At 34.5% G+C, this 16,151-nt stretch overlaps 1 protein-coding gene across 1 annotated transcript in view; it reads left to right on the top strand.

The window, feature by feature from the left end:
* Positions 1-16,151, top strand: part of GUCY2C (guanylate cyclase 2C) — a 107,428-nt gene that overhangs the window by 13,595 nt on the left and 77,682 nt on the right. The window contains exon 5 of the mRNA XM_074269105.1: positions 9,066-9,187. Coding sequence (XP_074125206.1) covers positions 9,066-9,187 — 122 coding nt within the window. The remainder of the gene's footprint in view (positions 1-9,065; positions 9,188-16,151) is intronic.

Raw genomic sequence — 16,151 nt, forward strand, 5'->3', positions numbered from 1 at the left:
ATTAACCACATTTGACAATCAGTTATTCTTTCCATGTTTCTTTGATTGAATGTAGATACTTGGAAGAAGTAGTTTTAGAGAATTGTACCTATTTGCTTTTTCCCTCCTATCTTAGAGTCTCTAATCTTTCCTTTAATTAGAAATCAAATTTTGTGTACTGGCTAATTGTTTTTAAAAAATTTTTTTTTAATTTATAGGGCTTACTTAAAAAAAAAAAAAAAAAACTTTGACTATTTTACTTTTACTTTACTTTCAATTTTAAAAATTTGTTGGTCTTACTTGATTAATTATTTTTATTTCATAAAAATCTGTCTCCTCCTGTATTCTTGGCCCAGCCTTAAACTGAGGAAGTCTGGTGCCAATTTGTTAGACAATTAGCCTAACAAATAAGGAGCATTGCTTAATAAATTGATATGTTTAGAAGCACAAACCTTTGTTTCCTCAGTTATTTCATCTTTTATCCACTACACAACAGATTGCATGTGTGGGAGGGACATGGTGAGAGACAATGAAAAATACAGGCTCACTCTTAAATTGTGAGCCAGAGGGATTGGGAAGATGATGTTGTTCTCTACAATCATAGGGAAGATTGGAGGTAGAGAAGGTTAAAGGGAAGATAATAGTTCTGTTTTGGATGTATTGAATGTGACATCCATTTGAGATGTCTGAAAGGCCCAAGGTCAGAGTTATCTTCTTGAATTCAAATGTAGTTTCATATACTTACTAGCTGTATGACCCTGGATAAGTCACTTAACTCTGCCTCAGTTTCCTAATGTGTAAAATGAACTGGAGAACTGGCAAGCCATTCCAGTATCTTAAGAAAACTCCAAATGCAGTCACAAAGACTTGAACATGGCTGAGTCACAACTTGATCTGCTGTTTTTCCTAGATTTTTATGGAGGAGGTGTAGGAGAAAGCTTAGATGTCTTTCTTGTTATTCTGCCCCCTACCAATATAGTTTTAATTCCTTTGCATTGGATTTGACTGATCACTGCTATTGCTTCTCATTTCTGTGAAATCTTTCTTTAGTCCTCAATTATGGGAAATAGGACTCTCTAATTTAAAACAAGTCCTTGCTTCAACTATCTTCCAAGCTCATTCATTTCAGAGGACTCATCTGAATCATAACCAAATCTAGGAAAGTGCATCCGCTCTCTATGCCCTGGAAAATTATAAAATTGAATAATAACTACCCCCCCATAACTCAGCTCCCAGCCAGAGCTCATACTACAAATATAACAGTTTAAAATCTATCTTTTTCTTTTTCCCAGGAAGTTTCCCCAATCACTTCATCTCATCTGGAGCATATTAACAATTCAGGATAGTTTATCCTTGATCACAATTGCTTAAATGTCTAAAACACAGACACATAAACAAATTTAAGAATTTGGGTAAGTTTTTTGTCGTAGAGGAAGATTTTAGGTTCATACCACTCAGAACAGAGAAAGACAAAAGGGAGGAAATAAAGGTACTACTCTTCAGTTCTAACAACATAGTATCTATTCCATATCTCATGTATGGTTTCTTCTAACTGGTTTACATTCTGGAAACATGGCACATATTTCTCACAGCAGCTGCATCCTCCTTGACTTTTACTTTCTCAGGTCATAAGGAACCCTCTCTTCAGAACCTAGAATGGCTTTCCTTCTTCTCAAAAACCTTTAGATGGGTGGGACTAGCTAATGAGTCACATCTACCCCACTCAAAACCCAAGGTCAAAGCAAAATTTTCCAGGAAAAGGAGCGTAGAAGAAACTGGGAGGTGTCTGCCATAAATTATCAGACATCCACTTCTTTCATTCTGAACTTCTTGGCAATACCAATAATAGGAATGATTAAAATAGCACTATTGAGACAGAATGATCTTGAAGCCCTTTATCTTGATCATCCTCTCATGAATGCATTGTAGCCAATGTTAATATAAAATCTGAGTCATTTAATCACCAAACAATAAAATTGAATGTTCTCAAGCTAATGATGCAGAAATCTATGTTGCTTTTCACAAGTAATAGACGGAAGGAGGTAAGTTGATCTTACTTTATAAGATAACAGAACTTCACTTTTTGGTGGTTAAATGACTCCTAGGTACAGTTTCCCAATAGTTGGTCAACTACATGGCTTAAGTATCTAGACAGCAAAATTGCAATCATATGTGGCCTGAGAGTGAGTTTAATAACTAATTTTGAAATAATAATGAGCATAAATAATATTGAGATACCAGCACTAACTGTAATCTAAAATGAAAATGAGTTTCTATCGGTGACAAAGTTGCAGATATTGCTAAAAATCACCATTGTTGCCTACACTCAAAATTAAAGGAAATTTAATTTAGAAGTTAGTAAGAATAAAAATGTATTTTTTCCCACTTAAGTTTGTGAATCCTCTCAAATCTATTCACATATCCTTTGGGGATCCAAGGATCCCAGATTTAGAACCACTGCTCTAGATGAATTTTGTTATTATTTCATCTAATTTTATAAAATGTTCCTTTTGTAATTTAATTGGAATGATACTGAATCTACAAATTAATTTAGGTACTGTCATTTTTACATGATTGTTATGGTCCAAACTTGAACAATGACTTGATTTATTTATTAATGACTTTATTTCTGTAAAGAATGCTTTACAGTTGCATTCATACAATTTCTAAGTATGTTTTGTTAGGTGTATTCCTGGATTTTTTTTCTACATGCTCTAATTTTTTAATGGACTTTATTCTTCTAACTCTTTCTACTTGGTAATATACAGAAATTAGACAAACAGGAAACATGTATTTATTAATATTTATTATGTGCCAGGCATTGTGCTTAGTGCAGGGATACAAATAGAAACAAAAACAAAAATAGTTACTTCCCACAATGAGTTTACATTTTAATGGGGGTAAACAAAAAATAAGAGAGCTAAAAAGTGGGTTGAAATGGGACATGAAGAAGTGACCTATGCTGGAGCATGATGGCAAAGTCTTTAAAGTCAGAAGTATAGCCAGAAGAGAATGAAGCATGGATATGTCCTGAGATTATCCATGAAATGGGTGAATGGTTCAGCATGATAGAATGATATATCAGAGTAAAAAGGCTCCAAAAATGCAGGGAAATTCTAGGGTAGCTGAATGAAAAGACTCATGATTAGGGAGGCCAGTGATTTTTGAGAGTTTGTATTACGTAGCCTAATACTTTATTGATTTATACTTGATTTTTAGGTTAAGTAAACCATGATGTCATATGCAAAAAAGTAGCTTTTCCATCTTTGTCTCCACTTAAATTTTTTTTGTTCTATGGTTATACCTAGAATTTCTAGAACTATGTCAAATAATAATGGTGGAAATGGACATGCCTGCTTTACATCTGATCTTTTATCCTGGAAAGGTCTTTAGTATTTCTCCATTATAAATAATAATAATGATCACAATAATAGCTAGCATTTATGTAGGGCCAACTATGTGCTGTGCATTATGCCAAACTGTCTACAAATATTATCTCATTTGATCCTTACAGCAACCCTGGGATGTAGGTATAATAATTATCCTCATTATATAGGTGAGAAAACCAAGGCAAACAAGTTAAATTACTTGTACAAGGTTATACAACCAATAAGTGTGTGAAATTCACATTTGAACTCAGATCCAACTCTCTATCTACTATATCACCTAACTGCCTTGATATGACATTAGTTTGGGGTTTTAGATAGATACTATTTGTCATATATGTTTTTTTTAAACAATAAAGAGGTGCTTTATTTTTGTCAAAAAAAATTTATAACTATCAATCATTATTAAGCATTTATTAAGCACCTATAATGTTCCAGACACTGTTCTAAGTGAGAAGGATTACAAATACAAAGAATGAAACAATCATTACTTGCTTATACTTTAATGCAGAAGATAACAAATATTAGACATTTATTAGATATGTGACCCCAGGAAAGCTACTTAGCTGCTGTTTCCCTCAGTTTCCTCAACTATAAAATGGATATAATAACAGCACCTACCTTCCAGGGTTGTTGTGAGGATCAAATAAGATGGTATTTGCAAAGCACTTGTCAGTCCATGGCACATAATAGGTGCTATACAAATACAAGCTATTATTGTTATTAATAATTATAACAATTCAGTCAACAGTCATTTACTAGTTATTTTATTATTTTGTTGTATGTACAAATACAAAGAGAATAAATACAAATAAATAAAGAGAATAAATATTAACATTTAAATAAAAATAGTTAATAGTAAATAGTTAAACAAGAAGTGCATTGCAAGCATGGAAGATGACTATTTCAAACTGATAATTAATAAATCATTGATAACTTTGGAGGAGCTGTTGAGCAATAAGATTGAAAGCCAGATTACAATAGGGTGAGGAATGAGTGAAAGGAGAGGAAGTTGAGGTAATGACAGGAGATAGCTTCCCCTTCCCATCCCTCCTAACGTTTGGTCAAGAAAGAGATGAGAAATATTGGATAATGTCTTAAGAGAATGGCAGGCAGGGTCTAGTGAAGATTTTTTAAAAAAAATAATAATAGTTTTTATTTAACAGATATTTGCATGGGTAATTTTACAATGTTGACAATTGCCAAAACTTTTTTTTCCCCAATTTCTCCCCTCCTTCCCCCCCCCAGATGGCAGGTTGACCAATACATGTTAAATATGTTAGAGTATAAATTAAATATAATATATGTATACACGACCAAACAAAAAAGAATTGGACTTTGAAATAGTGTACAATTAGCCTGTGAAGGAAATCCAAAATGCAGGCGGACAAAATTAGAGGGATTCATAGTAGTGATTCATAGTCATCTCCCAGAGTTCTTTTGCTGGGTGTAGCTGGTTTAGTTCACTACTGCTCTATTGGAACTGATTTGGTTCATCTCATTGTTGGAGAGGGCCATGTCCATCAGAATTGAAGATTTTTTTTTAAAGGATAATGGAGACGGGCATATATGAAGTCAGCAACTAGTACCTAGGACGAGGATGAACTGATTTTTATCATTTTTGCTATTAATATAGTCTATTGTATTTATGTGTGTTCAGTAATTTCAGTTATGTCTGATTCTTTGTGACCCCATTTGGGGTTTTTGTAGAGGACTACAGATGCTGGGGAACTCTGAGAAAAATATACTTGAAGCAAAGTATACTTACAGCAGGGTGTGATGTGATTGATGAGTACATATACTTAGTACTTAGCATGGTGATGTAGTGGTTCTCTAGTTCACACATAGTGTGCTGTGATGATGTAATTATACTGAGGTATTTAAGGGCTGAGAGGACTGGAAATAAGAGACATTCCATCTCTGCCCATCTTCCTGGTGGCTCTCCTGCCTCCTGCACTCCTTCACTAAGATCAAGACTGGTTCCAAGATCCTCCAGAGAGCTAGTCTGGACATTACAGGTTTTTCTTGGCAATGATACAAGACTGGTCTGCCTTTTCCTTCTTCAGCTCATTTTACAGAAAAAATAACTGAAGCAAACAGGATTAAGTGACTTGCCCAAGGTCATACAATTAGTAAGTGTGCCTGAAACAAGATTTGAACTCAGGAAGGTGTCTTCCTTGATTCCAGGAGTGACACTTTTTTCACTGCACTATCTAGTTGGAGAATTGTTTTTGGAATTTTCTCAATGTTGTTGAATCAATCCTGTTTTCTTGGTATAAACTGAACCTAGTCATAGTGCATAATCTTTTTGCTGTATCATTGTGGCTTCTTTGCTAACATGTATTCAGTACTTTGTTTCTATATACATTAGAAATATTGTTGCATATTTTCCCCTTACTTCCATTACTTATTTACCTGGATCAAGTATAAAAACCATATTTATTTCAGAAGACAGGTTTAGTAGGATCACTTTTCACTCTACTTTTTGCAAGCAATTTATGTAATGGAAATATTTGTCCTTTGGATATTTGACAGAATTTAGTGGTCCTTAGAATTGGGTGAATTCATCATTTCTTTGGAATTTCATTTACACCTTGTCCAATTTCTTTTTATTAAATTGACTTATTAAATCTTATTTCTTGTTTTGCTTATCTTGAAATAACATATATGTGTGTGTACATATGTATTTATATATAAAATTTTTAATTTAAAAAAATTTATTTATTTAAAAAAATTTTATGTATAGGTAATTTTTCAGCATTGATAATTGCAAAACCTTTTATTTCAACTTTTCCCCTCTTTCCCCCCATCCCTTCCCCCAGATGGTAGCTTGACCAATACATGTTAAATATGTTAAAGTATAAGTTAATACAATATATGTATACATGTCCAAACAGTTGTTTTGCTGAACAAAAAGAATCTGACTTTGAAACAGTGTACAATTAGCCTGTGAAGAAAATAAAAAATGTAGGCAGAAAAAGAGCGGGATTAGGAATTCTATGTAGTGGTTCATAGTCATCTTCCAGAGTTCTTTTTCTGGGTGTAGCTGGTTCAGTTCATTACTGCTCTATTGGAGCTGATTTGGTTCATCTCATTGTTGAAGAGGGCCTTGTCCATCAGAATTGATCATCATATAGTATTGTTGTTGTAGTATACAATGATCTTCTGGTTCTGCTCATTTCACTCAGCATTAGTTCATGTAAGTCTCTCCAGGCCTTTCTGAAACCATCCTGCTGGTCATTTCTTACAGAACAATAATTTCCATAATATTCATATACCACAATTTATTCAGCCATTCTCCAGTTGATGGGCATCCACTCAGTTTCCAGTTTCTTGCCACTACAAAGAGGGCTGCCACAAACATTCTTGTACATACAGGTCCCTTTCTCTTCTTTAAAATCTCTTTGGGATATAAGCCCAGTAGTAACACTGCTGGATCAAAGGGTATGCACAGTTTGACAACTCTTTGAGCATAGTTCCAAATTGCTCTCCAGAATGGCTGGATGTAGAAATAATGTATTTTTTAAAGTATTCATCCATTTCATTTAAACTATCATTTTTGTTGGCATACAGTTGGGCAAATAGTTTCTAGTAATTTCTTTTAATTCTTTTGGATTGTGAATTTCCTTGTTTTCTTTTCATCAATTAAGTTTCCTCTCTCTTCCTCCACCAACCACTACTATACTTCTCCCTTGATTTGATTTTTTTCATTGGTTTACCCTTTCTTTCCTTTGTTGATGAAGTATATATAGATATAGATATAGATAGATAGATAGATAGATAGATAGATAGATAGATAGATAGATATAGAGAGAGAGAGAGAGAGAGAGAGAGAGAAAGAGAGAGAGAGACAGACTTTCTTGAAAGGACCATGTCAACTGAATCTTAAAGGTTTGATTATATTTTCTAATTAATAGCATTTTTTATGAAATTTTCCATAATTTCTATGATCTTTTTAGGGTTAAATCTCTAGTCTTTGTTTAACTTTAGATCCATTCTTTAAAGGTCATTTATTTGAATGGCATTGTTATGACACTGTGGTCAATAAAGTATATGTTTAATACTTTCATTTTGCTCCTCTTTGTGAAGATTTTGTGTCCTAGCACATGTTTTACAAAGATGCTAATTTATCTACTTACCCACCTATCCACCTACCTACCTATCTATCTACCTACATATAGAACCCTGAGTTTAAACCCTTTGTATAAGACTTTCCTCATGAATTGAAAGAATGATTTCTTGATACTGTGATTGCCTGAAGCATAGAGTTAGTTTTGGGAAAATTAGTTTGGGAAAAGAGTATTCTCATCTTCTAGCTTTCAGATCGGAGCAAGACAAATATAATTTTAGGATCTCTTCAGGAAAATATTCCTTGAGGGAGAGAAAGACCTCATAAAAAAGTCACTGTGTAGAAAAACTGGCACCTTGAGGATATTCCTATTTCCAGGTGTCTCACATTATCTTTGGATAACTTCTTCCTGTGTGAGTTGAGGAATTTTCTATGGAATTAAGATATCTTTCTTTCAGAGGGAGAGTTCCTTATTGTTTGTATCATCTATTATATTTTAATCTTTATAAACTTCCTGATTTCTGTTTACTCTCATCTTGAATAAATGGATTTGTTATTCACTATTGTGATGGTCTTTGTGTAATTGGCATTTGGAAGAAATTTAGAAATGAGAAAACATTACACATCAGAACTTGGTTCATTGTTTTGCTGATTGTCTAGACATAAGAAAATGATAGAGAAAATGTTTAAACTTTTAAGTTTGTCTCTTAAACATCCACAGAGAACTGATTGTTAACCTCCTCAATGTTTGTATACTTTCCTTTTTACTCACTCTACTTATGAGAAATAGTAAGTTCCTCTCTTCCTTACTGTATTTCTTTTACCTTCCATTTCTCACTTTTAAAAAACAAACAAAACAGAACAAAATCCCACCCAGGTGTTTTTCTTTCTTAGCTTTCTCTTTAATCCTTAAAGATATTGGACTTTTGAAAGGATTATTGTCCTCTCTTTTTTTCTCTATTATCACTTAAATTCTTTCCAATTGCTCAAATTTATTTACCTTTCTCAAAGTTTTTCCTGTGCTTGTGCTTCAAGCTCCATTTTTTAAAAATTAGAATTGCTTAAAAGTTCTTTGCTCTATTAAGAATCCATTTTCCTCCTAGGTACCAGTTCTTCCCCACAGTGACTTCTTCCTGAAATCTTTCTCTCCCTCTAGGTACCTTTCCCTGAAGAGATTCTAGAACCATATTTGTCTTTGCTCATATATGAAAGCTAGAAGATGAAAATTCTTTCCCAAACTTTCATTATCCCTCATGATTATACTCAGTCTTACAAAATTAAATTATTCATTATTGTAAGAAGCTATCTTTTGTCTTTTGGAATACTGGATTCCAAGATTTTCCCTCCTTTGTAATACATAATCTTTGGCCCTTCTTTCATTTTTTATTTTTAAAGAACACTTCATTCTCCTGGTAAAATAATTGACATTTTTGTTTTTTTCTGTGTCTTCTGTGCATAACAAGATCCTATTAGTGTGAACAACTACATTAACCATGACATTTATTTATCATTATAGTGATAAATAAGACAAATTCTTGAAAGCAAACTAATAAATAATTCAGTTAATTTGAGATTATAGAAAGTTACAGAGAATTGCAAATTGGTTTGTCAGTATTTCTATTGTCTTCTAGGTATCTCAATGCTCTGGAAGCTGGAGTTTCCTATTTCTCACAGAAACTTCAGTTCAAGGATGTGTTGAGAAGTGATGAAGAGTTTCACAGTGTCTTGAAGAATAAAAACAGGAAAAGCAATGGTAAGAAACCTTTCCTTGTTTCATCACAACCTCTTCTAAAATCTATTATTTGTCTTCCTTCAAGTATAGTCATTCTTGCTATTTTTTCAAGTTTATATTTTTAGATCTTCTGCCATTTTGTACAATTTGTGGTATCCCACTTTATTTGCTTATATTAATTATTGAGTGAAATTCCAAAAACTGTGCTGAAATAAGAAACTAGACTTTTCAGGGTTCAGTTGTGGTGGGTATGGAGTAAATTGTAAGAATATTGGAAATATAAGAAAGGTCCAGAATATGAAGGGCTTTAAAAGCCAAATAGAAGGTTTTATAATTGATCTTAGAGATAATGGGACATCACCAGTTTTTGAATGGGGGTAGGAGGTTAGTAGGACTGCTTTAGAAAGATCATTTTGATAGCTGAATGGTGGATGGATTAGAGTGAGGAGAAATTGATCAGGGAGACCAGATAGAAAGCTATTATAATAATATTATACACATGAGATGATAAGAGTGTATATGATAGGGTGGTTACAGTATCAGAGAAGAGAGAAAGGAATGTAGCAGAGAAGATGTTACAAAGGCTTGGTAAAAGATTGGATAAAGGGATGAGAGAAATTGAGGATTTGACGATAATACTTAGATTGTGATCCAGGATAAGTGGTAGGATTATGGTGATATTTGGTGAGTAGGACAGCAGTAGGGAAGTTAGGATAGTTTTGAGAAAAAGATAATGGATTAAGTTTTGTATTATGTTGAGCTTGAGATGTGATATTGAAGTTTAGGAGTAGAGAAATAGTTTTGAGAATCATCTAGAGATGATAATTGATCTTGGAAACTTTTACCAAATGAAATGGTATAGAGAAAGGAAGGTTCAGAACAGTCTTGGCAGGCACCCAAAGTTAATGAGCACAATCTTGATGAAGATCTAGTTGAGACTGAGAGAAGTAGTCAGACAGGTAGGATGAGGTTCCAGAAAGAAAATCTAGAGAAAAAAGCGTATCAAGGAGAAAAGGATTCTCAACATTGTCAAAGTTCCAGAAAGATCAAGAAAGATGAGGATTAAAAAAAAGGCCATTAGATCTGTTGATTAAGAAGAGAACATTGGTAACTTTGGAGAGAGTAGTTTCAGTTTGAATGATGAGATGGGAAGCCAAATTGTAGAATGTGAGAGGTGGGTAGCTAGGTGGCACAGTGGGTAGAGCACCATCCCTGAAGTCAGGAGGACCTGAGTTCAAATCTGGCTTCAGACACTTAGCACCTTCTAGCTGTGTGACCCTGGGCAAGTCCCTTAAACCCAATTGCCTCAGCAAAATACAAACAAACAAATTAAAAAGTGAGTGAAAGGAAAAGGAAGTAGACTTACCTATTATAGATGGTTTTTTCAAGGACTTGAGTCATTAAAGGAAGCAGAGATAAAGAATAACAACTAGTAGGGATGGATGGATCCAATGTAGTTTTTTTGAAGATGGGAAAGATATTTGTGTGTCTGTAGGTAGTAGAAGCAGTCACCAGATAGAGAGAAATTGAAAATTAGTGAGTGGGGATGAGAGAGGGAACAATCTGCTGGAGAAGACAGAGTAGAATGGAGTCACTTGTGCATGTAGAGGGGTTAGCCTTGAAAAAGTGAAGGCTCACCTTCTTATGTAAGATGGGGTGAAAGAGGAGATAGTAAAGGAAGTCTTATGTGATGTGAAACAAGGAAGAAAATAGAAGAGGAGCTCTTTACAAATGGACTCAATTTTTCAGTGAAAAATGAGCTAAAGTTTTTGACTAAGAAGGTTTGGAAAGGGAAATCTATGGCAGGTTGGAGTTGGGATGAAAAGATTTAGAATTGCTGATTTGGTGAGTGAGAAAGCAAATCAATTAAGAAGGTAGGAAAATATTGCCTTTCTATCATAAGGGCCTAGTTAAGATTATGTAATTTGTATTTGTTGTAAATCTAGTCAGCAGTTTTGTGGTTTTTCTCCAGCTTCATTCAAAGGCATATAAGTAGGAATGTAGGCAACAAATGGTGCAAGCAAATCCTAGCCTGAGTCTTGGTAGGGAAAGATTTGTGATAAGATAAGGGGACAAGACATGCTATATAAAAAGATGATGTATGGTTGAACTGGTTCATGGTAGGATTGAGATAGGGAAGGGTGGAGAGAGTGCAATGCAGCACTGGTGCAGTGATGGTGGCCTACCAAAGAACTGAGGGATTTGAGGTCACAGTAAGCATGAGGAGCAATCTTAGTTTGTAAGGCAGAAGGAGAAGTAGAATGACAATAGATTGTGATCAGATGAGGAAATTTCAGCATTCATGAATGTGAAAGTGGAACATCTGTAGATAATAGCAAAATCTTGGCTAAGAACAATGCTGTGTAAGACCTGAAGTGGGATGAAAGCATAGGTGACGGGAAATAAGTAAGCTTAGCAATTCTCAGATTAGGTTGTTTGCGGAAATATCAATACTGTATGTTGAAGCCTCAAAATATGGGAGCAGAAGTTAGAAAGGGAAAAAAAAAGTGAGCCAGGAACTAAATTTGTTGAGGAAAGGTGAATGTCCTGGAAGCTAGTACATAACAGGTACCAGAATCTTGATTGGGTATTAAATATGGATTGAATGAATTAAAGGAGGAAAGGCTATTGAATGACAGTGATAGAAAGAGAGAGCCTAGAAGTGGTAAAGGCAAGCAAAGAGTATTCTGATCAGCGAGTAAGAAAGGCTATGATTAAAACTGTAACCAGTATTGGAAAGGGTGGCAAAGGAGGCTGATTTCTTCTTCAGGAAGGAATCAGGTCTCAGTGAGAGCAAGAAAATAAAAATGAAAATAAAGAGAAGTGAGAAAGGAAAAGGTTTAAGATGAAAACAAGTTCATTTATGAAATGCTGAGGAATAGGGGGTTGAGTTGAGGAGGATGAGAATAAGACAGTGGGCAGTGGGGGATGGAGAATGAACACTTACAGCTGGAAGTTCATAATTCCTATGATAAGAAGAGTATGATGAGCTGGGAATGTATTAATTATTGAGCATTGAGTTCAGGAGTAGGAGAGATTTAGGGGGATATTTGGTTCACACAACTATCTTTTTGTGCATAGTTTCTCTGCTCTGGCCAAAGCACCTATGAAATATTTTGCTCAGTTCTAGATGCCAAATTGTGTAGGAAGGTGTGTATCCAGAGTGCAAGATTAAGATATTTGAAAGACCTAAAAAATGCAAGAGGATGGAATCTGTAAACTATAGGATAGCTAGGTTTGCCTTTTATTACTGAAAATTCATTGAACTCCCTATTGAAGTAACACTTTGTGAGTACTTAGAAAGTGGAACAGTGATCACTAAAAGCTAGCACAGTAACTTTATAAAAAACAAGTTATACTAGATTAACTTAATTTTTCTTTTTGACAGTTAATATTAGATAAATGTTGTAAACATGATAAAGTACTTGGTAAAATCTCCCATGTTACCCTGATTAACATAATCTAGAGAGGACTAGATGATAGCACACATTTGAAGTCAATATGGTCTAATTCAGCAAATATTTATTCAGTGCCTACTATGTAATAGAGCAGGAGTGGGGAATTATATGGGCCATATAAGCTCTGTGAAATCAGTTAGTCCAGCCTTGCCAAAGCAACAGCAGGTGATGTTGAGCTTAAAATTAGATACAATAACCTCTCACCATTTAAGTTTATAAATTGATCATTTTGTATGGCCTATGAATGATTTTGTAAATATCCAAATGGCCCTGGGCAGAAAAAAAAGTTTCCCATCTCTGTAACAGATACTGGAAATACCAAGACAAAAATATTGTTGTTTAGTTGAGTCCAACTCTTCCTCACTCCATTTTTCTAAACTAAGGTACTGGAGTAGTTTGTCTTTTCCTTCTCCAGTTTTTTATACAGAAGAAACTGAGGCAAATAAATTGAGCGACTTGCCTAGGTTCACATAGTTAATAAATAACTGAGGCTGGATTTGAATTTAGGTCTTCCTGACTCCAGACCTGGAACTCTATCCATTATACCATCTAACTGTCCTAAGACAAAAATGGAGGAGATTTTGTCTTCAAGAAGTTTAAATTCCACTGTGTCAATAGGTGGTTATAATATCTATACATATTGTTCAATCTAAGTTTCTTTAGGAGGGAAAAAAAAACTAAAAAGTTAGAGGTATTATGGATGAGAGGGATTAGAATCATGGAGAAAGTGGCACTTGAGTTGATTCTTGAAACAAGATGAGGATTCTAAAAGATAGTGGTGATAAAGGAGTATACTCTAGGTCTGTGAAGCAGCTCAAGCAAGTACATAAACATTAGAAGTGTTATAATATTGGCTTGTAAAGAAGTATCCAGTGGAATGCCCCAGAGATCTGTCTTCAAGCCCGTATTGTTGAACACTTTAATAATTAACTTGGATGAAGCCATAGAAAGCATTCCTGTCAATTTAGCAATCGCTATGAAGATGGGAGGGGTAGCTCACACAATGTATGACACAATCAGGATCCAAAAGGATTTTGACAGGCTAGAGCAATGGATTAAGTTGAGTAAGATAGATTTAAAATTAGAGACAAATGTAAAGTTTCATTTGATCCTTCTGTAAATGCTAACTTTCAACCTATGTCTCTTCTACCCTTTGTAGCTAAACTCCTTTTTTCAATTTTCAGTTTTCAATAGGTTCCTACTCTTTCTCTTCTCTTATTCTTTTCTGAACCCCTTACAGTTTGGCTTCCAACACTATCATTCCACCAAAACTACTCTCTCTAAGGTTACTAATGACCTCTTAGTTGTTATACGAGGATGAATGTTGAAAATTATTCATGCATATGTTTTGAAAATAAAAAGCCTTAATTAAAAAAAAAAAAAAGAAATGTCAGCTCAAAAAGGAAAAAAAAAATCAGAAAGAAAACAAAATGCAAGCAAGAAACAAAAAAGTGAAAATACTATGTTGTGATCCACATTCATTTCCCACAGTCCTCTCTCTGAGTGTAGATGGCTCTCTCCATTACAAGACCATTGGAACTGATCAGAATCATCTCATTGTTGAAAAGAGCCAACTCCATCAGAAATGATCATCATATAATCTTCTTGTTACCATGGACAGTGATCTCCTGGTTCTGTTCATTTTACTTAGCATAAGTTCATGTAAGTTTCTCCAGGCCTCTCTAAAATCATCCTGCTGAGTGTTTCTTACAGAACAATAATATTCCATAATATTCATATATTGTAACTTATTCAGCCATTCTCCAACTGATGGGCATCCACTTAGTTTCCAGTTTCATGTCACTACAAAAAGGGCTGCCACAAACATTTTTGCACATGTGGAACTCCCTCTTTTTATGCTCTCTTTGGGTTACAAGCCCAGTAGAAACACTGGTAGATGAAAGAGTATGCACAGTTTTATAGCCCTTTGGGCATAGTTCCACATTGCTCTGCAGAATAGTTGAATCAGTTCACAAGTGCACCAGCAATATATTAGTGTCCCATTTTCCCCACATCCCCTCCAACATTATTATCTTTTCCTGTCATCTTAGCCAATCTGAGAAGTATGTTGGGTAGACCAATAATTTTTAAATTGTCTCTCCTAGATCTATTTTCCAGGTCAGCTGGTTTTCCAGAAAGGTATTTTATATTTTCTTTTGTTTACTTTGACTGATTCTCATCATATATGATATTTCATAGAGTCATTAGTTTCCATTTGTCTGTTTCTGGTTTTTAATGTGGGATTTTCTTCAGTTAGCTTTTGTATCTCCTTTTTCATTTGATTAGCTCTATTTTTCAAGATATTGTTTTTCGGTGGACTTTTAAAAATTTGGCCAATTGTGATTTTTAAGGAATTGATTTCTTCAGTGGATTTTTTTTTTTTTTTGCATTTGACCAATTGTATTTTTAAGAAATTCTTTCTTTTTCAAGTTGTTGACCATTTTTTGCATACCTCCCATTTTCCCCAATTTTTTCTTCTCTTATTTGCCTTTTAAAATCTCTTATGAGTGCTTCCAAGAAGCCTTTTGGGGCTTGACACCAATTCATGAAATTTTAGAAATATCTCATGTGGTAATTTTGTCCTTTTTTGAGTTGGTGTTTTTGTGTTTCCTGTCATCAGAGTAGATTTCTATGATTAAAGTTCTTTTCTGGCTCTTGATCATTTTCTTTCTCTTCCCCTCCCCATTTTATGACTTTTATGGTGGAGCTCTGCTCCTGGGGTACATGGGTGCTATTGTAAGCTTCTTGTGCAGCTCCAAACCTTGGCTTTGAGCAGGTGCCTCTAGTGTTTGGTGTCTTGCTCACAGCATGGGATAGCTCTACCTGTTCTCTCTAGGCAACAGACTGATTTCCCAAGCAGTCAATTTGTTTTCTGAGCTGAAATGGAGACTACTCCAATAGTTTATTTTGCTACTAAGTCAGGACCTAGGATCTCAGTTGCTGATCTGCTAGATACTCTCACTGGCTTTCCCAGATAACATCTGAGTTGGACATAGCACCCTTTTCATCCCAGTGAGACTGATCTTTCTGAAGTCCTTCCAATCTATCTTGAACTTGAGAGTGGTTTCATTTCATCAGACTGTGTTTCATGTGGTTTTTGAGGGAAACTGGGAAAGCTTGAGCAGTTTCCTGGAATACTCTGCCATCTTGACTCTATCCCTGGAACTTCTGTAAAAACAATTTTTAAGTTTGTTTTTTTAAATTTTGAATTCCAAGTTCTCTTCCTACTTGCCCTCCCCACTTCTTGAGATCGCAAGAAATTTATAAATGTGCAGTAATGCAAAACATATTTCCATATAAATCATGTTGTAAAAGAAAACAAACTGAAAACCCTCCAATACAATGAAGAAAAATAAGGTTTGAAAAAAGTTTCCTTTGATCTTAGAACATTCTATTGTTGAGAATAACTAAATCATTCACAGTTGCTGTTATTGTGTACAATATATTCCTGGTTCTGTTAATTTCATTTTAAATCAGTTCGTGTAATTTTTTTTTCTAGGTTTTTCTGAGAGCATACTGCTCTGATA

This window comes from Sminthopsis crassicaudata, chromosome 5 (genome assembly GCF_048593235.1).
Source record: "Sminthopsis crassicaudata isolate SCR6 chromosome 5, ASM4859323v1, whole genome shotgun sequence".
Lineage (NCBI taxonomy): Eukaryota > Metazoa > Chordata > Mammalia > Dasyuromorphia > Dasyuridae > Sminthopsis > Sminthopsis crassicaudata.